This window comes from Oncorhynchus mykiss, chromosome 16, assembly GCF_013265735.2.
Source record: "Oncorhynchus mykiss isolate Arlee chromosome 16, USDA_OmykA_1.1, whole genome shotgun sequence".
Classification (NCBI taxonomy): Eukaryota; Metazoa; Chordata; class Actinopteri; order Salmoniformes; family Salmonidae; genus Oncorhynchus; species Oncorhynchus mykiss.
The window spans coordinates 28293786-28310647 of NC_048580.1; the positions used below are offsets into that span (position 1 = coordinate 28293786).

At 43.6% G+C, this 16862-nt stretch overlaps 1 protein-coding gene across 12 annotated transcripts in view; it reads right to left on the minus strand.

Annotated features, from left to right (window-relative positions):
* Window positions 1-4467: 4467 nt before the first annotated feature.
* The window catches only part of eif3c (eukaryotic translation initiation factor 3, subunit C), a 71092-nt gene continuing 58697 nt past the window's right edge, over window positions 4468-16862 (minus strand). For 4 of the 12 annotated variants that reach the window (XM_021565537.2, XM_021565546.2, XM_021565547.2 and 1 more), the window contains 10 exons: window positions 15869-16028; window positions 15498-15563; window positions 14653-14740; window positions 14295-14460; window positions 9946-9987; window positions 9389-9433; window positions 9154-9201; window positions 8484-8525; window positions 7992-8033; window positions 4468-5121 (listed from right to left, as the gene is read on the minus strand). In XM_021565537.2, coding sequence (XP_021421212.2) covers window positions 4868-5121; window positions 7992-8033; window positions 8484-8525; window positions 9154-9201; window positions 9389-9433; window positions 9946-9987; window positions 14295-14460; window positions 14653-14740; window positions 15498-15563; window positions 15869-16028 — 953 coding nt within the window. In that variant the 3' untranslated portion in view covers window positions 4468-4867. The remainder of the gene's footprint in view (window positions 5122-7991; window positions 8034-8483; window positions 8526-9153; window positions 9202-9388; window positions 9434-9945; window positions 9988-14294; window positions 14461-14652; window positions 14741-15497; window positions 15564-15868; window positions 16029-16862) is intronic. The other 8 variants (XM_021565540.2, XM_021565539.2, XM_021565538.2 and 5 more) reach the window with 8 other exon arrangements.

Genomic DNA, 16862 nt, shown 5'->3' on the forward strand with positions numbered 1-16862 from the left:
GTTGTTTAAAGTTTGCCACAAGCCACCTGGAAGACACACCAAACATGTGGAAGAAGGTGCTCTGGTCAGATGAAACCAAAATGGAACTTTTTGGCAACAATGCAAAACGTTATGTTTAGCGTAAAAGCAACACAGCTCATCACCTTGAACACATCATCCCCACTGTCAAACATGGTGGTGGCAGCATCATGGTTTGGGCCTGCTTTTCTTCAGCAGGGACAGGGAAGATGGTTAAAATTGATGGGAAGATGGATGGAGCCAAATACAGGACCATTCTGGAAGAAAACCTGATGGAGTCTGCAAAAGACCTGAGACTGGGACGGAGATTTGTCTTCCAACAAGACAATGATCCAAAACATAAAGCAAAATCTACAATGGAATGGTTCAAAAATAAACATATCCAGGTGTTAGAATGGCCAAGTCAAAGTCCAGACCTGAATCCAATCGAGAATCTGTGGAAAGAACTGAAAACTGCTGTTCACAAATGCTCTCCATCCAACCTCACTGAGCTCGAGCTGTTTTGCAAGGAGGAATGCGAAAAGATGTGAGTCTCTCGATGTGCAAAACTGATAGAGACATACCCCAAGCGACTTACAGCTGTAATCACAGCAAAAGGTGGCGCTACAAAGTATTAACTTAAGTGGGCTGAATAATTTTGCACGCCCAATTTTTCAGTTTTTGATTTGTTAAAAAAGTTTGAAATATCCAATAAATGTCGTTCCACTTCATGATTGTGTCCCACTTGTTGTTGATTCTTCACAAAAAAAATACAGTTTTATATCTTTATGTTTGAAGCCTGAAATGTGGCAAAAGGTCGCAAAGTTCAAGGGGGCCGAATACTTTCGCAAGGCACTGTATATATATATATATATATATGGTTTCACCAATGGTTTCATCGTTTGAGTCAGGTGTAGTTTGATTGAGACAAAAATAATAGCTAATGTAAGCCAACTTTTGGCCAGCTCTCTCTGTTTCTGTATGATATGTTAGATTAAAAAATAAAGACAGGCACAAATGTCAAATTCAATAGCCATGTTCAAGCATTGTACAAGTCCCAACATATGGGGTCCGGGGAGCAGCCCAGCTAGGTGATTACCTATCAACTAGACTCTAACATAATCCTTTTCAATAGAAAGTGCAAACATAACAGCACAACATTACGAACTTAAGTCATAAAATGAAAATGCATTACATTTTCTTTTTACTTCAGTTGTCATCGGCCTCTTTCTTTGTTATATATATATTTTTTTTATATAAGAGGAAACGTTAACACACTCCCTTTGCTGAGTAAGCCTGTCTGGTGGCTTACACAGCCAACCCACCCGGTAGTAAGTGTGGGCTCTGGCAGAAGCTGGAGAGCTTGGTGGGGTAGAAACCTCACCCTCAGTTGGTAAGCCTGTCTGGTGGCTTACACAGCCAACCCACCCGGTAGTAAGTGTGGGCTCTGACAGAAGCTGGAGAGCTTGGTGGGTTAGAAACCTCACCCTCAGTTGGCTCATGTCTCAATTCTGCGCCCCTTAGGCCTGGACTGTGATCCAGCTCCTCTAGGTGAGTCGCAGATCCACCCAATTGCGACGATAGAGGGAGCCACTGACATCCACCAGGTAAGAACGTGGTACAACTCTGTCATCAAGTGCCCATCCTCCAAAGTCCTGCATGGTCTCCCGGTAGCGGTTTCATCCTTATCTTTTTACCCACCTCCAGCTCTGGTAGGTCTCAAGCAGTCCGGTCGTAGAAGCACTTAGCAAGCTGCTTTCTGTGGCGCAGTTCGTCCGTGATGCCAACCATGACGTAGGGCTCAAGTAGCTTCTTAGCTACGGGGATGGCACTATTCAGACGTCTGGACAGAAGGCATTGCGCTGGGCTGCTGTCCATGTTTTCGGTGGGTGTGTTCTTCCTCTGTAAGATGGATTTCCAGGGGTCGTTGCTGTCACGCAAGGCCTTGTGCAATACGGTTTATCATTTTGTCAAACTTTGGTAGTATTCAGACGTCTGGACAGAAGGCATTGCGCTGGGCTGCTGTCCATATTTTCAGTGGGTGTGTTCCTCCGCTGTAAGATGGCTTTCCAGGGGTCGTTGCTGTCACGCAAGGCCTTGTGGAATACGGTTTATCATTTTGTCAAACTTTGACAGCTGACTCTGCCTTGCCATTTGCCTTTGAGAGGTCGTCACATGGTCAAACTCCCATTCTGAGGCGAAAACGCTTGAACTGTGCAGTGAGTTGTGGGCCATTGTCTGTGACCTTGTCAGGCTGACCTTGCCTTTCAAACTGCGTCTTGCAGCGCTTAATGACCGTCTGCAGACAAGTCAAGGAGCAGTTAAATTTCCCAAAAGTCAGAGTAGTGATCAACGATGAGAACATAGTCCTTTTGCCTGTGGCTGAATAAATCCATGCTGACGTTTTGCCCTTGAGGGCAGTTCGTGCGACATAATGGTTTCCTTTTGCTGATCATGGGCGTACTCGTTGCATGTGGTACAACTGCTGACAGTCTAGTTTCTGCTTGCATGTTTGGCCGGTATATTTTGCGTGCCTGGTGGTAGCATGTGTCACCTCCAATGTGACTGGAGTGTACGCAGGTAAGCATCTCTGGACGTAGTGATTTGGGGAGAATGACCTTCTGACCTCTGAACAAGATGTTATTGTGCACACTGATCTCATCTCGAAAGGTCCAGTATATTCTCACACTAAGGGGTATCCTCTTTCAGGTATGGCCAACCTGTGAGAACCATGGATTTCAGTGACTGTAGGTGTTTGTCCTTGTCTTGCCTGATCGGGGCTAAGCAGTGATCTGTGACGTTTAAGTAGTCTGACTGATTGATCTGTTGAACATCTTGTTGTTCCTGCTATAGCAAACAGATAGCATGCCGCTGATAGGCAGTGCCTCTGCCTGTATATTGTGCTGTTGCCCTTCTCAATGTGTCGCTGATGTACATCTCTGGTCCTGGCTTATAGACGACCTTCAGGCTGTAGTTTTGCAGAGTCAGGAGCATGCTTTGAAGCCTCTTGGGTGTGTTGAGGAGAGGTTTATTGAATATGGCAATGAGTGGTTTGTGGTCAGTTTCAGCGGTGACCAGCTCTCGACCATGGGGTTGAGAGCTGCGGTGGGGTTGAGTGCTCTTGAGGCAAACGCAATGGGATAGCCTTTCTGCATAAGGCAACATCCACTTTGGCTGGAGTCGCTCTGGATTGTGACAGGCTTCGTAACGTCGTAGTAGCACAACACTGGCATGGATGAAGCCAGAGATTCAATCTCCTTCACCAAGGCCTCGTGTTTGGGTAGCCAGTGCCATGGTGTGTCATTGTCCAGCAGCCGGCGCAGAGGCTCATAGACTGCTGATATGTGTGGCATGAACTTTGCAAGATAGTTGCAAAGCCAATGAGACGGTGCACCCCTTTTACATCAGACAGGTTTGGCATGTCGAGGATCACGCTGACTTTGTCTGTGTCTGGCCTCTGGCCGAGAGAATGTGACCATGGTAGTGAACGTCTCACTTTGAACTGCATCTTTTTCAGGCCAAGGCGCAGCTTAACTGATTGGCAGTGCTCCATCAGTGCCAGGAGCTTCACCATGAGGTCGTGATGAGGACATCATCAGCGATGGGTTCAATGCCCTTGAGCCCAGCCAGTAACTCGTGCTGCTTCCGTTGGTATACATCAGGCTCCACGGAAACACCAAACGGGAACTAGCCAGCAGGTAGTCATGAAACTGCTTTCTTCGGCCATTTTGCATTGCAGGAATGCATCTCGGGTGTCCACCAAGGTGAAAATCCTGGTCTTGGGACGCTTGTAGAGGACATCCTCCAGTGCCGGCATGATGTAGAGAGAGCGTTATAGTGCTTGGTTCAGATGCTTTGGGTTGATGCAGACTCCGCTTCTCTGACTTTTTCACTATGACCATATTGCTGATCCAGTCAGTTGGTTCAGTCACGTGGACACCGGCCTCATACTTGTCCAGCTGGGCCTTCACAGCCACTTTCATTGCAATGGGCACACTGCGTGGAGCACACTGGACAGGAGTGACACTCTCATCCAATTCAATGTGTAGTACCTCCCCAGGTACTAATTCAACGGGCCTGTTGAATACATTGTCATATCTGATGAGTAGTTGTTCTTTGGACAGGGGTCCATGCTGGACATGATCCACAATGTGCAGGTCATTTGGTACGGTAAACTGCATCAGTCCCAGGCGTTTGCATGTAGAGCCTGAAAGAAGATGTTGACTGGTTTTCATGATCTCAAATTGCAACTTGTTTTTGTGTCCCCGAATAACACATTCGGTCTCAAAGATGCCCATAGAGCTCATTAGCTTTCCTGAGTACAGCTTTAGTCTAGTGTCGCTGGATAAGAGATGTGTGTCAGGTGCCAGATTGATTTTGCTGTAGTTATCATTAGAGAGCAACAATGTTTTGATTCGTCTCCAAAAAACAATGTTTTAATGGACTTAAAGAATCAGACAAAACCATATATTGATTCAATAATGTTTATTTCAGAGGTTACAACTGAAAATACTTTACTTGACATGTCTCTTTCCCTGATACACTGCCAAACTGTCAAACACACTGCAACTGCATTAATCTCGTCACACACAATTATTCAACACCATTAGTCTAAACACATTCACACTCGACAAAAAGCATAGTCAATTCAGATATTATACTACAAAGTTTAAATATATAGGGAAACTGACTTGAATAAGTACAACGGTTTTCAAGCCTGTCATGTAGAGGGAAAGCTGATCAATGTTGTACAAAGGGAGAAAAGCGTAGTAGAGCTGCAATGTCAAGTGATACAACCCAAGATAATATTGTTTTGGAATGAAGACGGGCTGGCTCTGTTGGACCAGGTTCCGAGGGCAGCTCCTCTGGCTCAGTAGTCTCTCCTGTCCTGGTTCTGGTAGCCCCCCTTGTAGCCTCCCCTGTAGCTGCCACTGCCACCACCACCCTGGTAGCCGCCACCACCACCCTGGTAGCCGCCACCACCACCCTGGTAGCCGCCACCACCACCCTGGTAGCCGCCACCACCACCCTGATAGCCGCCACCACCACCCTGATAGCCACCACCACCACCCTGATAGCCCCCCCTGTTCTGCCCCTGGTAGCCACCACCGCCTCGGTTTCCATCTGTGAATAGAAACAAAGATGGAGAAAGAAAGAAAAGAACGATTAAATGAGGAGTATGTGAACAGAAAAGTAAAACGTCCAGACAAAAAGAGCTGAAAAGACCGAGACATTTTGTTACATTACAGCCTTATTCTAAAATGGATTAAATTGTTTTCTCCCCCCCTCAATCTACACACAATACACCATAATGACAAAGCAAAAACATGGTTTTTAGAAAATTTTGCAATTATATATAAAAAAGTATTCACACTGTTTCCTCGGTACATTTGGCAGAGATCATAGTCTCGAGCCTTCTTGGGTAGGAATATAGAAATGTTAGCAAATTTATTACAAATAAAAACAAATTACATTTACACCATTATTCAGACCCTTTACTCAGTAATCTGTTGAAGCAGCTTTGGCAGCGATTACAGCATGACGCTACAAGCTTGGCACAACTGCATTTGGGTAGTTTCTCCCATTCTTCTCTACAAATCTTCTCAAGCACTGTCAGGTTGGATGGGGAGCGTCGCTACACAGCTTTTTTCAGGTCTCTCTAGAGATGTTTGATCGGGTTTAAGTCCGGGCTCTGGCTGGGCCACTTAAGGACATTCAGAGATTTCTCCCGAATCCACTCCTGCGTTGGCTGGCTGTGTGCTTAGGATAGTTGTGATGTTGGAAGGTAAACCTTTGCCCCAGTCGGAGGTCCTGAGCAGGTTTCCATCAAGGATCTCGCTCTGTACTTTGCTCCGTTCATCTTTCCCTCAATCCTGATTAGTTTCCCAGTCCCTGCCGCTGAAAAACATCCCCACAGCATGATGCTGCCACAGCCATGCTTTACCGTAGGGGTGCCTTTCCCCAGATCTGTGCCTCGACACAATCCTGTCTCGGAGCTCTACAGACAATTAATTCGACCTCATGGCTTGGTTTTTGGTCTGAAATGCACTGTCAATTGCGGGACCTTATAAACAGTGTATTTGTTAAGTATTCAGATCCCTTGACTTTTTCTATATTTTGTTACGTTACAAATATTCAGACCCTTTGCTATCAGACTTAAAGTTGAGCACATGTGCATCCTGTTTCCATTGATTATCCTTCTACAACTTGCTTCTACAACTTGATTGGAGTCCACCTGTGGTAAATTAAATTGATTGGACATGATTTGGAAAGGCACACACACTTGCCTGTATAAGGTCCAACAACTGACAGTGCATGTCAGAGCAAAAACCAAGCCATGAGGTTGAAGGAATTGTCCGTAGAGCTCCGAGACAGGATTGTGTCAAGGCACATATCTGGGGAAGGGTACCAAAAAATGTCTGCAGAATTGAAGGTCCCCAAGAACACAGTGGCCTCAATCATTCTTAAATGCAAGAAGTTTGGAACCGCCAAGACTTTTCCTAGAGCCGGCCACTGCCAAACTGAGCAATCGGGAGATGAAGAATAACCCGTTGGTCACTTTGACAGAGCTCCAGAGTTCCTCTGTGGAGGTGGGATAATCTTCCAGAAGGACAACCATCTCTGCAGCACTCCACCAATCAGGCCTTTATGGTAGAGTGGCGAGACGGAAGCCACTTCTCAGTTAAAGGGAAGACAGCCCGCTTGGAGTTTGCCAAAAGTCACCCAAAGACCATGAGAAACAAGATGATCTGGTCTGATGACGCCAAGATGTAACTCTTTGGCCTGAATACCTAGCGTCACGTCTGGCGGAAACCTGGTACCATCCCTACGGTGAAGCATGGTGGTGGCAATGTTTGTCAGTGGCAGAGAGACTAGTCCAGGATCGAGGGAAAGATGAGCTGAGCAAGTTACAGAGAGATACTTGATGAAAACCTGCTCCAGAGCACTTAGGACCTCAGACTGGGGCGAAGGTTCATACAGCCAAGACAATGCAGGAGTGGCTTCGGGACAAGTCTCTGAATGTCCTTGAGTGGCCCAACTAGAGCTCGGACCTGAACCCAATCTAACATCTCTGGAGAGACCTGAAAATAGCTGTGCAGCGATGCTCCCCATCCAACCTGACAGAGCTTGAGAGGATCTGCAGAGAAGAATGGGAGAAACTCCTTGTAGCGTCATACCCAAGTAGAGTCAAGGCTGTAATCGCTGCCAAAGGCGCTTCAACAAAGTACTGAGTAAAGGGTCTGAATACCTATGTAAATGTCATCCATTTGTAATAAATTAGCTCAAATTTCTATAAACCTGTTTTTGCTTTGTCATTAAGTGGTATTGTGTGTAGATTGAAGGGAAAAAACAATTTAATAATTTGTAGAATAAGGCTGTACCGTAACAAAATGTGGAAAAAGTCAAGAGGTCTGAACACTTTTCGAATGCACTGTAGACCGGTGTGTGCCTTTCCAAATCATGTCCAATCAATTGAATTTACCACAGGTGGACTCCAATCAAGTTGTAGAAAAATCAAGGATGATCAATGGAAACAGGATGCACCTGAGGTCAATTGAGTCTCATAGCAAAGGGTCTGAATACTTACGTAAAAAAAAATATGAGATCTATTTTTTTATATATTTTATAAATTTCTAAAAACCTGTTTTTGCTTTGTCATTATGGGGTATTGTGTGTAGTATGATGAGAGAAAAAAAACAATGCAATCAATTTTAGAATGAGGCTGTAACATAACAAATGTGGAAAAAAGTCAAGGGGTCTGAATACTTTCCAAATGCATTGTACTATGTGTGGGTTAATGCTAACAAGTTGTGCGAAGAACAGAAGTGAAAGACAGAGAGAATGAAATGTTGGGGGGACGTTTTTAGAGGGGCCAGAGGTTCAGGCATGAAGGGATGATAAGGGGGGACTGCAGGTCACAGACTGGATTTAAGAAAAAAGATAAGTAAAATTCAGACATTTAGAGGATTAAGGTGGTATAAATTAATATGCACCTCGGTTGTAACTGCCTTGCCTCTGTTGGTAACCGCCTCCGTCTGAAACCAACCATAAATGGTAAGCATGTGCCAGGCCACAACTAATGTGTCCAATATATTCTAAAAATGACTTTTGTGCTTGTTTGCATTGGGTGCTTATGCGGTGGTTAGTTACGCTTTCATCATTTGCATGTGGCTTTAGGGTACTTTTCTTGATCAAATAAAATGTGTTTTTTTTCCTCTAACTAAATATGAAGTTGATAGTATGTTTGAAATACCGGTTTCTTTAGACCTACCTAAACACAACCAATGCATTGTTTTTACGATGGTATATATTAACTGAAATTAGTACACTTAAAAGGATAATTCTGTTTATAGGTGTCAAATCCCATTCTAGACTACTATTAATAGTGTCCGAGGCTTGGGCATTGCGAAATGGGAAAAGAGGGGACTGCAAGCTCACTGACATTCATAAGAAAATAAAGGTGGTATAAAATGGTTCATAAGCACCTCGGTTGTAACCGCCTTGCCTCTGTTGGTAACCGCCTCTGTCTGAAACCAACCGTAACCATAAACTGTAAGCACGAGCGAGGCCACAACTGATGTGTCCAATTATAATCCACAAATGACTTGTGCACTTGAATAATGTCTATACATTTGTGCTTGTTCACACTTTTTATTTTATTTTTATCGAGTAGTTGTTCAGCTACGCTTTCTTCAATTGACCTTACATCTTGCATGCGTGTTTCGGTCAAATATTTCTCATAGCAAGAAGCTGTTACTGGGTTCAATTACATGTTCTTTCTGTTTCATAGTTTAAGCTAGAGCAATCCTTAAATAAAATGGATTAAACATTTAATTGCTGTTTTTTTTTCTTCCAAAGACACATTTTTCTTTTAAACAGTTATAGTATTTACAGAACAGTAAACCCATGAATACATTGTGTTCTTAGAAATTCTAACTTACAGTATCCTAATGTTTCTCGAAAACCGCCTAAACACAACCACATCCTGAGGGTTCTAGACTACTGACAACCATGTCCAGCGGCTCTGGCACGACAGAATGATAAGAGGGGTCTGCAGCTCACTCATAGTGGCTTTAAAAATATTCTAAGCATTTAATTTTTTAAATAAAGACATTCTTTAGAAAATAAAGGCAGTAGAAATGTGTTCATAAGCACCTCTGTTGTAACCTCCTTGCTTCTGTTGGTAGCCGCCTCTCTGACCGTCTGAAAACGTACAATGAAAACCGTTTACACACACAGCTGTGACACGTCATGTGAGGGGAAAAAAAACACGTTTGACTACATATAATAAAAACGTCTCTCTCACATACAAACTGAAATAAGACACATACACAGTCGCTATCCAATAAGATTCAGACAAGCATGCATTTCAATCAATTATTTTAAACACCTCGGTTGTAACCGCCTTGCTTCTGTTGGTAACTGCCTCTCTGGTCTGAAACCGTACAGTGAAAACAGTTTAGAAACACACAGCTGCGGCACGTAATGAGCGTGGGCATACACACACAAGGATAAAAAATAAAATAAAAAAAATCTTCCTGTTTTTTCCCCACACAATATATGCCTATTGCCTACAGGCACCAATACCTTTTTCACACTATCGTGCCAGCCACAATCTCATTGTGCTACTGTAATATTTTATCTTCACATTGTCCTCTTTGGCACAGTTCCAGTATTTATGGTGGATGTATAACCAGGCCAGTGCAGGACAGCTCTGCATAGTGAGAAATGGGCAATACACACCACCACAATCACACATATTAAATATAACATGCATATTAATTAGCGCTCAATGTATTAGGAGAAAAAAAATACATCATTACAACATTCAAAATACAGGACAGCGACCTCCTGCGTTGGTGCAGGTTTGCTAAGGATAATATTGCGGTCAGTGGTACGGAAACACACACCTTAAGGCGGACCTGTGTGTACAAGATTGGCACTTACCTCTGTTGTAGCCACCCTGCTTCTGCTGGTAGCCTTTTTGATCTGTAAAAAAAACCCCAAAAAACACACAAACACACACACACACACGTTAAAAACACTTTGTCAGTGTTACTTGTATGTGGTGCTTTGTGTGTCCCAAGGCACCAAGAGGATTCAATTAAGTGGTATTTGTGGCAAATTTCATCATGTCACACAACAGGGCATACAAAAAATACTGATACATAATCAGTATACTAGTATTAGTGTTCTTGTTGGACTATTTAGGAGTAAGGCATTTCATTCTACCCCATATTGCAACATTTGGATAAAAGCCCTAGAAGCTGCCACATTTTAAAAACTACATTTCAGCAAAAACTTTCTCCATCTAAAACCAGATTAGTTCTAAGATAATTCTGGTCTTCATTTTGACAGTTTGTCAAGAGAAGGTGCCTCTACGTCATCAAGGGAGGAGTTTGGCATGAAACACGCTCCCCTCTAGATGTGCTGGCAGGTACCACCTCGAAGCTTACTATAAAAGCAGGAGACAGCGCGCCTTATTTGGCAATGGGGTGTGCCAATGTATTTAGCCTGATGCTTCTCTGACGACACTACTGACGTTAAACACAATTCAAAAGGCAGTAAGGCACATTTCCACATGACCAAATTCAAAGTTCACACACGCGTTTTTCAAAAGACAAATAAACATGTAGTCTATGAGGATTATATGACTATATTTGTACCTACACTATATACAGTACCAGTCAAAAGTTGGGACGCACCTGCTCAACCAAGGGATTTTCTTTATTTTTACTATTGTGTACATTGTAGAATAATAGTGAAGACATCAACACTATGAAATAACATATGGAATCATGTAAAAGTGTTTAAACAAATCAAAATAGATTTTATATTTGAGATTCTTCAAAGCAGCCATCGTTTGCCTTGACAGCTTTGCACACTCTTGGCATTCTCGCAAACAGCTTCATGAGATAGTCACGTGGAATGCATTTCAGTTAACAGGTGTGCCTTGTTAAAAGTTAATTTGTGGAATTTCTTTCCTTAATGCGTTTGAGCCAATCAGTTGTGTTGTGACAAGGTAGGGCTGGAATACAGAAGATAGCCCTATTTGGTAAAGGACCAAGTCCATATTATGACAAGAACAGCCCAAATAAGCAAAGGAACGACATTCCAGCATTACTTTATGACATGAAGGTCAGTCAATCCGGAAAATTTCAATTGCAGTTGCAAAAAACCACCAAGCGCTATGATGAAACCGGCTCTCATGAGAACCGCCTCAGATTGCAGCCCAAATAAATGCTTCAGAGTTCAAGTAACAGACTATCATTTGTTTTTAAACAGGACAATGACCAAACACACCTCCAGGCTGTGTAAGGGCTATTTGACCAATAAGGAGAGTGATGGAGTGCTGCATCAGATGACCTGGCCTCCACAATCACAGGACCTCAACCCAAGTGAGATGGTTTGGGATGAGTTAGAACGCAGAGTGAAGGAAAAGCAGCCAACAAGTGCTCAGCATATCTGGAACAGTGGATACGAGTGCTCTGGAGTGATGAATCACGCTTCACCATCTGGCAATCCAATGGACAAATCTGGGTTGGGTAAATGCCAGGAGAACGTACCTGCTCGAATGCACAGTGCCAACTGTAAAGTTTGGTGGAGGAGGAATAATGATCTGGGGGATTTTCATGGTTCGGGCTAGGCCCCTTAGTTCCAGTGAAGGGAAGTCTAAACGCTACAGCATACAATGACATTCTAGACAATTCGGTGCTTCCAACTTTGTGGCAACAGTTTGGGGAATGCCTTTTCCTGTTTCAGTAAGACAATGCCCCCGTGCACAAAGCGAGGTCCATACAGAAATGGTTTGTCGAGATCGGTGTGTAAGAACTAGACTGGCCCGCACAGAGCCCCTCTGACACCTTTAGGATGAGTTGGAACGCCGACTGTGAGCCAGGCCAAATCTCCCAACATCAATCAGTGCCCGACCTCACTAATGCTTGTGAAAGCAAGTCCCGGCTGCAATGTTCCAACATCTAGTGATAAGCCTTCCCAGAAAAGTGGAGGCTATTATAGTCAACTAGCTTTTTCCCCCAAAACCTATGACTAATTGGTGGCACAGTCTGCTAAAACAGTTGGCTCTTGGTTCAATGGTTGTGAGTTATAGTCCCACATGGGGCATATAAATAAACTCAGCAAAAAAAGAAACGCCCCCTTTTCAGGACCCGGTCTTTCAAAGATAATTCGTAAAAATCCAAATAAATGTACAGATCTTCATTGTAAAGGGTTTAAATGCTGTTTCCCATGCTTATTCAATGAACCATGAACATGCACCTGTGGAACGGTCGTTAAGACACTAACAGATTACAGACGGTAGGCAATTAGAGGCCTTTCTATGGACTCTGAAAAACACCAAAAGAAAGATGCTCATCTGCATGAACGTGCCTTAGACATGCTGCAAGGAGGCATGAGGACTGCAGATGTGGCCAGGGCAATAAATTGCAATGTCCGTACTGTGAGACGCCTAAGACAGCGCTACAGGGATACAGGACGGACAGCTGATCGTCCTTGCAGTGGCAGACCACGTGTAACAACACCGGCACAGGATCGGTACATCCGAACATCACACCTGCAAGACAGGTACAGGATGGCAACAACAACTGCCCGAGTTACACCAGGAACGAACAATCCCTCCATCAGTGCTCAGACTGTCCGCAATAGGCTGAGAGAGGCTGGACTGAGGGCTTGTAGGCCTGTTGTAAGGCAGGTCCTCACCAGACATCACAGGCAACAACAACCGTCACTGGACCAGACAGGACTGGCAAAAAGTGCTCATCACTGATGAGTCGCGGTTTTGTCTCACCAGGTGTGTTTTTTTCTCCGCTCATCTCTTTCTGCTGCACCGCTTCTAGCAAAAGCAGTAACACCACAGAAATATAAAGAATAGATCGGCCGTTCCCATTCCAGTCAATGATGGCATCATGGGTGGACTGGCAAGAAGTACCCATGCCAGGAATTAAAATAACCCTTCAATCTGTTCTGTGATTTATTGAGTAAACCCAACAAAAAATACCTTCCATTGCATGAGCCATATCAGTAAGCATAATTTTAAATGAACATTCCAAGTTACCATGGCAATCGAGCATCAGTTGATAGAACATCCAAAATGACCATGAACATTATTGCATCACAATACCAGGCAGACATTGCGAGTGTACCCACGAGTTTATCAGTCAAATTGCCAGGGTTAGAGCTTCAAAGCCTGATCTAGTCATTCTATTTCCATTGCCTAGCAACTGCAGTAAACAAGTCTTTCACATAGTCACAGATAGAACAATGAACCAGATGTTTCTAAAAATTGCGTTGTTCAAAAGGAGTGCAAGTGCAAATTTAGTTATTGCACACCAGCACTAACGGAAATATGCAAATACATGCTAGACCACACCAATAGGATCTTGCTTGCGCGTGCTTGGCTCTGCCCACCACCTTGCTTGTTCTGCCCACTATGATTGATGTGCGTTCCCATTGGAAACAACAGGCTGTGGTCTTTCTTGGGTTATTATTACAAATATTTGAAGCAGTGATCATGCAGTTGCAGTGTGCAGCTGTTGCACACATACTTCACATTTGCTAGTCTAGCATGGATTTCAACTTCGGTTTTCATCGGTCATGGCTAGAAGAGATAGTCAAATTAACGTCAAAATATTTTTGGGGGGCCATTTGATCTAACCCTAACCCTTTTCATAACCTTAAACTAATTATCCTAACCTTCTATCCTAAACTGCTGCGGAAGTGCTAACATGCTACAAAGTCAAATCTGACAAAAGCTGTATCCCATCTAGTCAAAAACGATTTCATCACCGTCTCAGATTCACATTCCCTTATAAAGGTCCACACTCACCAAGAATCACATTTGGTAGTTCATTTCAGCAGAAATTGTGTCTTTTAGCATCTTTACAAACCGGATAAAATGTATAGCCAGAGCACATAAGGTAGATACAGATCATATTATCAAAAGGAACACATTTTTAAGGAGAGAGAGCATAGAGGGAGGAGAATGAGATAATCCGTCAAACTATAATCATTAATGTACACTACAGCTATTGGGCATATTTACTTAAAAATACAATAAAAATGAACGGTTATGATGGTTATTTTATTTACGGTCTTCATCCATAATCGTCAGTTACACGGTTATACAATTACCGTGCCAGCCCTAGAAGGGGTGACCATATGAATGGTGGACACAGGGATCGAACCCCAGTCTCTGCGGTTGGCATGTATGTGCTAGGAGTCAGGTGTTACCACTAGACGAAAGGCTCTGCACATGTATTCTATGCGGCTGCTCCACTAACCTCTGTTGAAGTAGCCACCGTAGACGCCCTGCTTGAGGTCAAAGACGCGCTCGTTATTCTCCACCAGGCCACCCAACTTCTCTGCCAGCTGCAGGGCCATGTTCTGCAGGGAGGTGGGCTCTGTGCGGTGCATCACCACCGTCTGGGTGGGCTGGTCCAGGGATGCCTGGGGGAGGAAAGACAGACGAGACACAGATGACATATGGACAGACCGACACACATGCGAAAGCCATTCAGAGACACACACACACAAACATGTTACAGCTCCAGGTTCATAAAAAAATATAATATATCTAGCTTTATTAAGTCTATGGTGCTGAACGGTCTACACATGACACATTGATGCCGTGGGTTTTACCATGAGCTCTTCGTTGATGATCATCTTGCTGATGATGCTGTGCACCATGGGCAGCTCCAGCTCAAACATCTCCTTCAGTGTCTCCATACTGAGACACAAAGGGGAAGGAGAAAGATTGTATTTAATCCATTCATCCATTTAACCAGGCAAGCTAATTATATGAGGCACAGTAGATGTAGCCTGGTCCCAGATCCTTTTGTGCTGTATAACCAAATGGTAGCAGAATCCCAGGCTTCTCACAGTAGTTAGAAAGCCTGGGGAAGTAACTCCTCAGGAAGTATTCTTGCTTGGGTTGAGTTCGGTAGTCTAGATGGAAACCAGTGACGGGTTGACACATCAAACCAATCAAAGATTTTGCATGTCGTATATATGTTGTAAATATGTTGTATTTCAAAAACAAATGTTGACTTGCAACAAGTTGGCATGCATAAGATACAAAACTAATGCCGCATAGGCAACTAAAACCGAGATATGGCCAAATAAATGAAAGACAAAGAAATGCCTCTCCAGAGGGGAAACGCCATTTTTACTCAGAGCCAATCAAATGCGAGTGCTGAATGTCACCGACTCAGGCAGAAATCCAAACATGAAGTTCACCAGACATCCAATAGCTGAGTGAACAGGATGTGATTTTGGAAGGTTGACTACACGGGAATAAGCCTATAGTAATCCCTATGGCCGTTGTCATGCCATAGGAGTTGGCAATAACAAACAGTTGGGGACCAGGCTACAGTAGTTAAGAATAGAACATTGAATAGAGAATCTCCATTGAAAGTTATTTTTAGTCCAGGACTAGGCTTAGTTTGTAACTGGGAAACCGTTTAGTTAGTTTGAAAAGTTATTACCTGATGGAGTCGTAAACGCTGCTGTAGGTGAACAGGTAAGTCCTCAGAGACTCCTCCTGGATCTTCCTGCAACCACAAACCATCAAGATAAGTTACAGGAGTGCTACCTCTGAAGGAGGCATTGTGTTGCCAAAACATTAGTTCAGTCATGAAATTACAAACTACTTGTGTACTAGTGTGCAACTTTATTTTTCTAAAGGGTTGTTTTATTAGTCCTTCTATGGACTTGATTGAATTAATTTTATTTGACCATTCCAGGCTGCGATTCGTTGATACTACCTACTGAAACACGACTACTGATAAAACGAGGGACAGTTGCATAATAGGGGTGAAAGCAGACCTTTAATATCATCCATTTTTTACACACTAACCTGACAAGCATCTCTCGCACGCACTGCGTCTCAGGGAATAGATCCCAAACCTTGCTGTTCATCTTCTCGTTGATGATGAATGAGTGGCAGGTGCGCCAGTCGCCCATCTTCATGGACTTGCTGGCCGCGACCACGTGCTCACGCATGCTCTCTGGGGGTCCTGGAAGGGCCACGGAGAGGGATGGATTTGTTTAGTGTTTTATGGTATGCCCATTGCTGTATCTGTATTGGTACTGGTCTGTATCAGCTGTGCAATCTTATCGTAAGGCTTAATGACATTCTTAGCCACCCACTTTCCTCAAAGTACATTTTTGTTTAATGTACATTGTGTGATGACATCTCGAGATTACTGGATATCATAAAGGCCAATCGGGAAGAAAAAAATAAATAATTGCCCATTGTGCCCCCCCCCACTCTATAATAAATATGTTTATAGATGTGTTTATTTTATGTATTGATACAGGGCTCATCTGTAAAAGTATTCTTACAGATTTTTTTTTTCTTCCATCGTGCTAGGGACTTGGATAAACAATGGGAACCCCCAAAGTCAAGGTGTCGATCCCCCACTCATTCAGATGTTGAAGCGTCTGGTCATCTGAGAGGTGTGAAGAGGCCAGCCAAGAAGTAGAGGAGGGGAAGTGCAACAGCTGTAACCGAAGAGGCAGGGGACCGTTGGCACACTGTGCTAGATGATGATTTGGAGCCACTTCCACCAACATTTTGACCGAAAAGGCAGACAGAACCTCGGCTGGACATAACTAGAAAGTACAGCCTCCTTCATCGTTTACAGATGTGTGTCTCCTTGTCAGTTCTTGATTCGCTGGTGTCTAACACCAACAAGTGTGGGGCTAAAAAGCAAGCAGGCAAGAAAGAGGCATGGAAGCCATTTTCCATCCAATACCTGTACTGTTACATCTCACTGGTCATTTACATGGATGGGGCTTGTGAAGCTGAAAAACCTGAAGGACTGCTGGAGAAGCTCAACACTCTACCA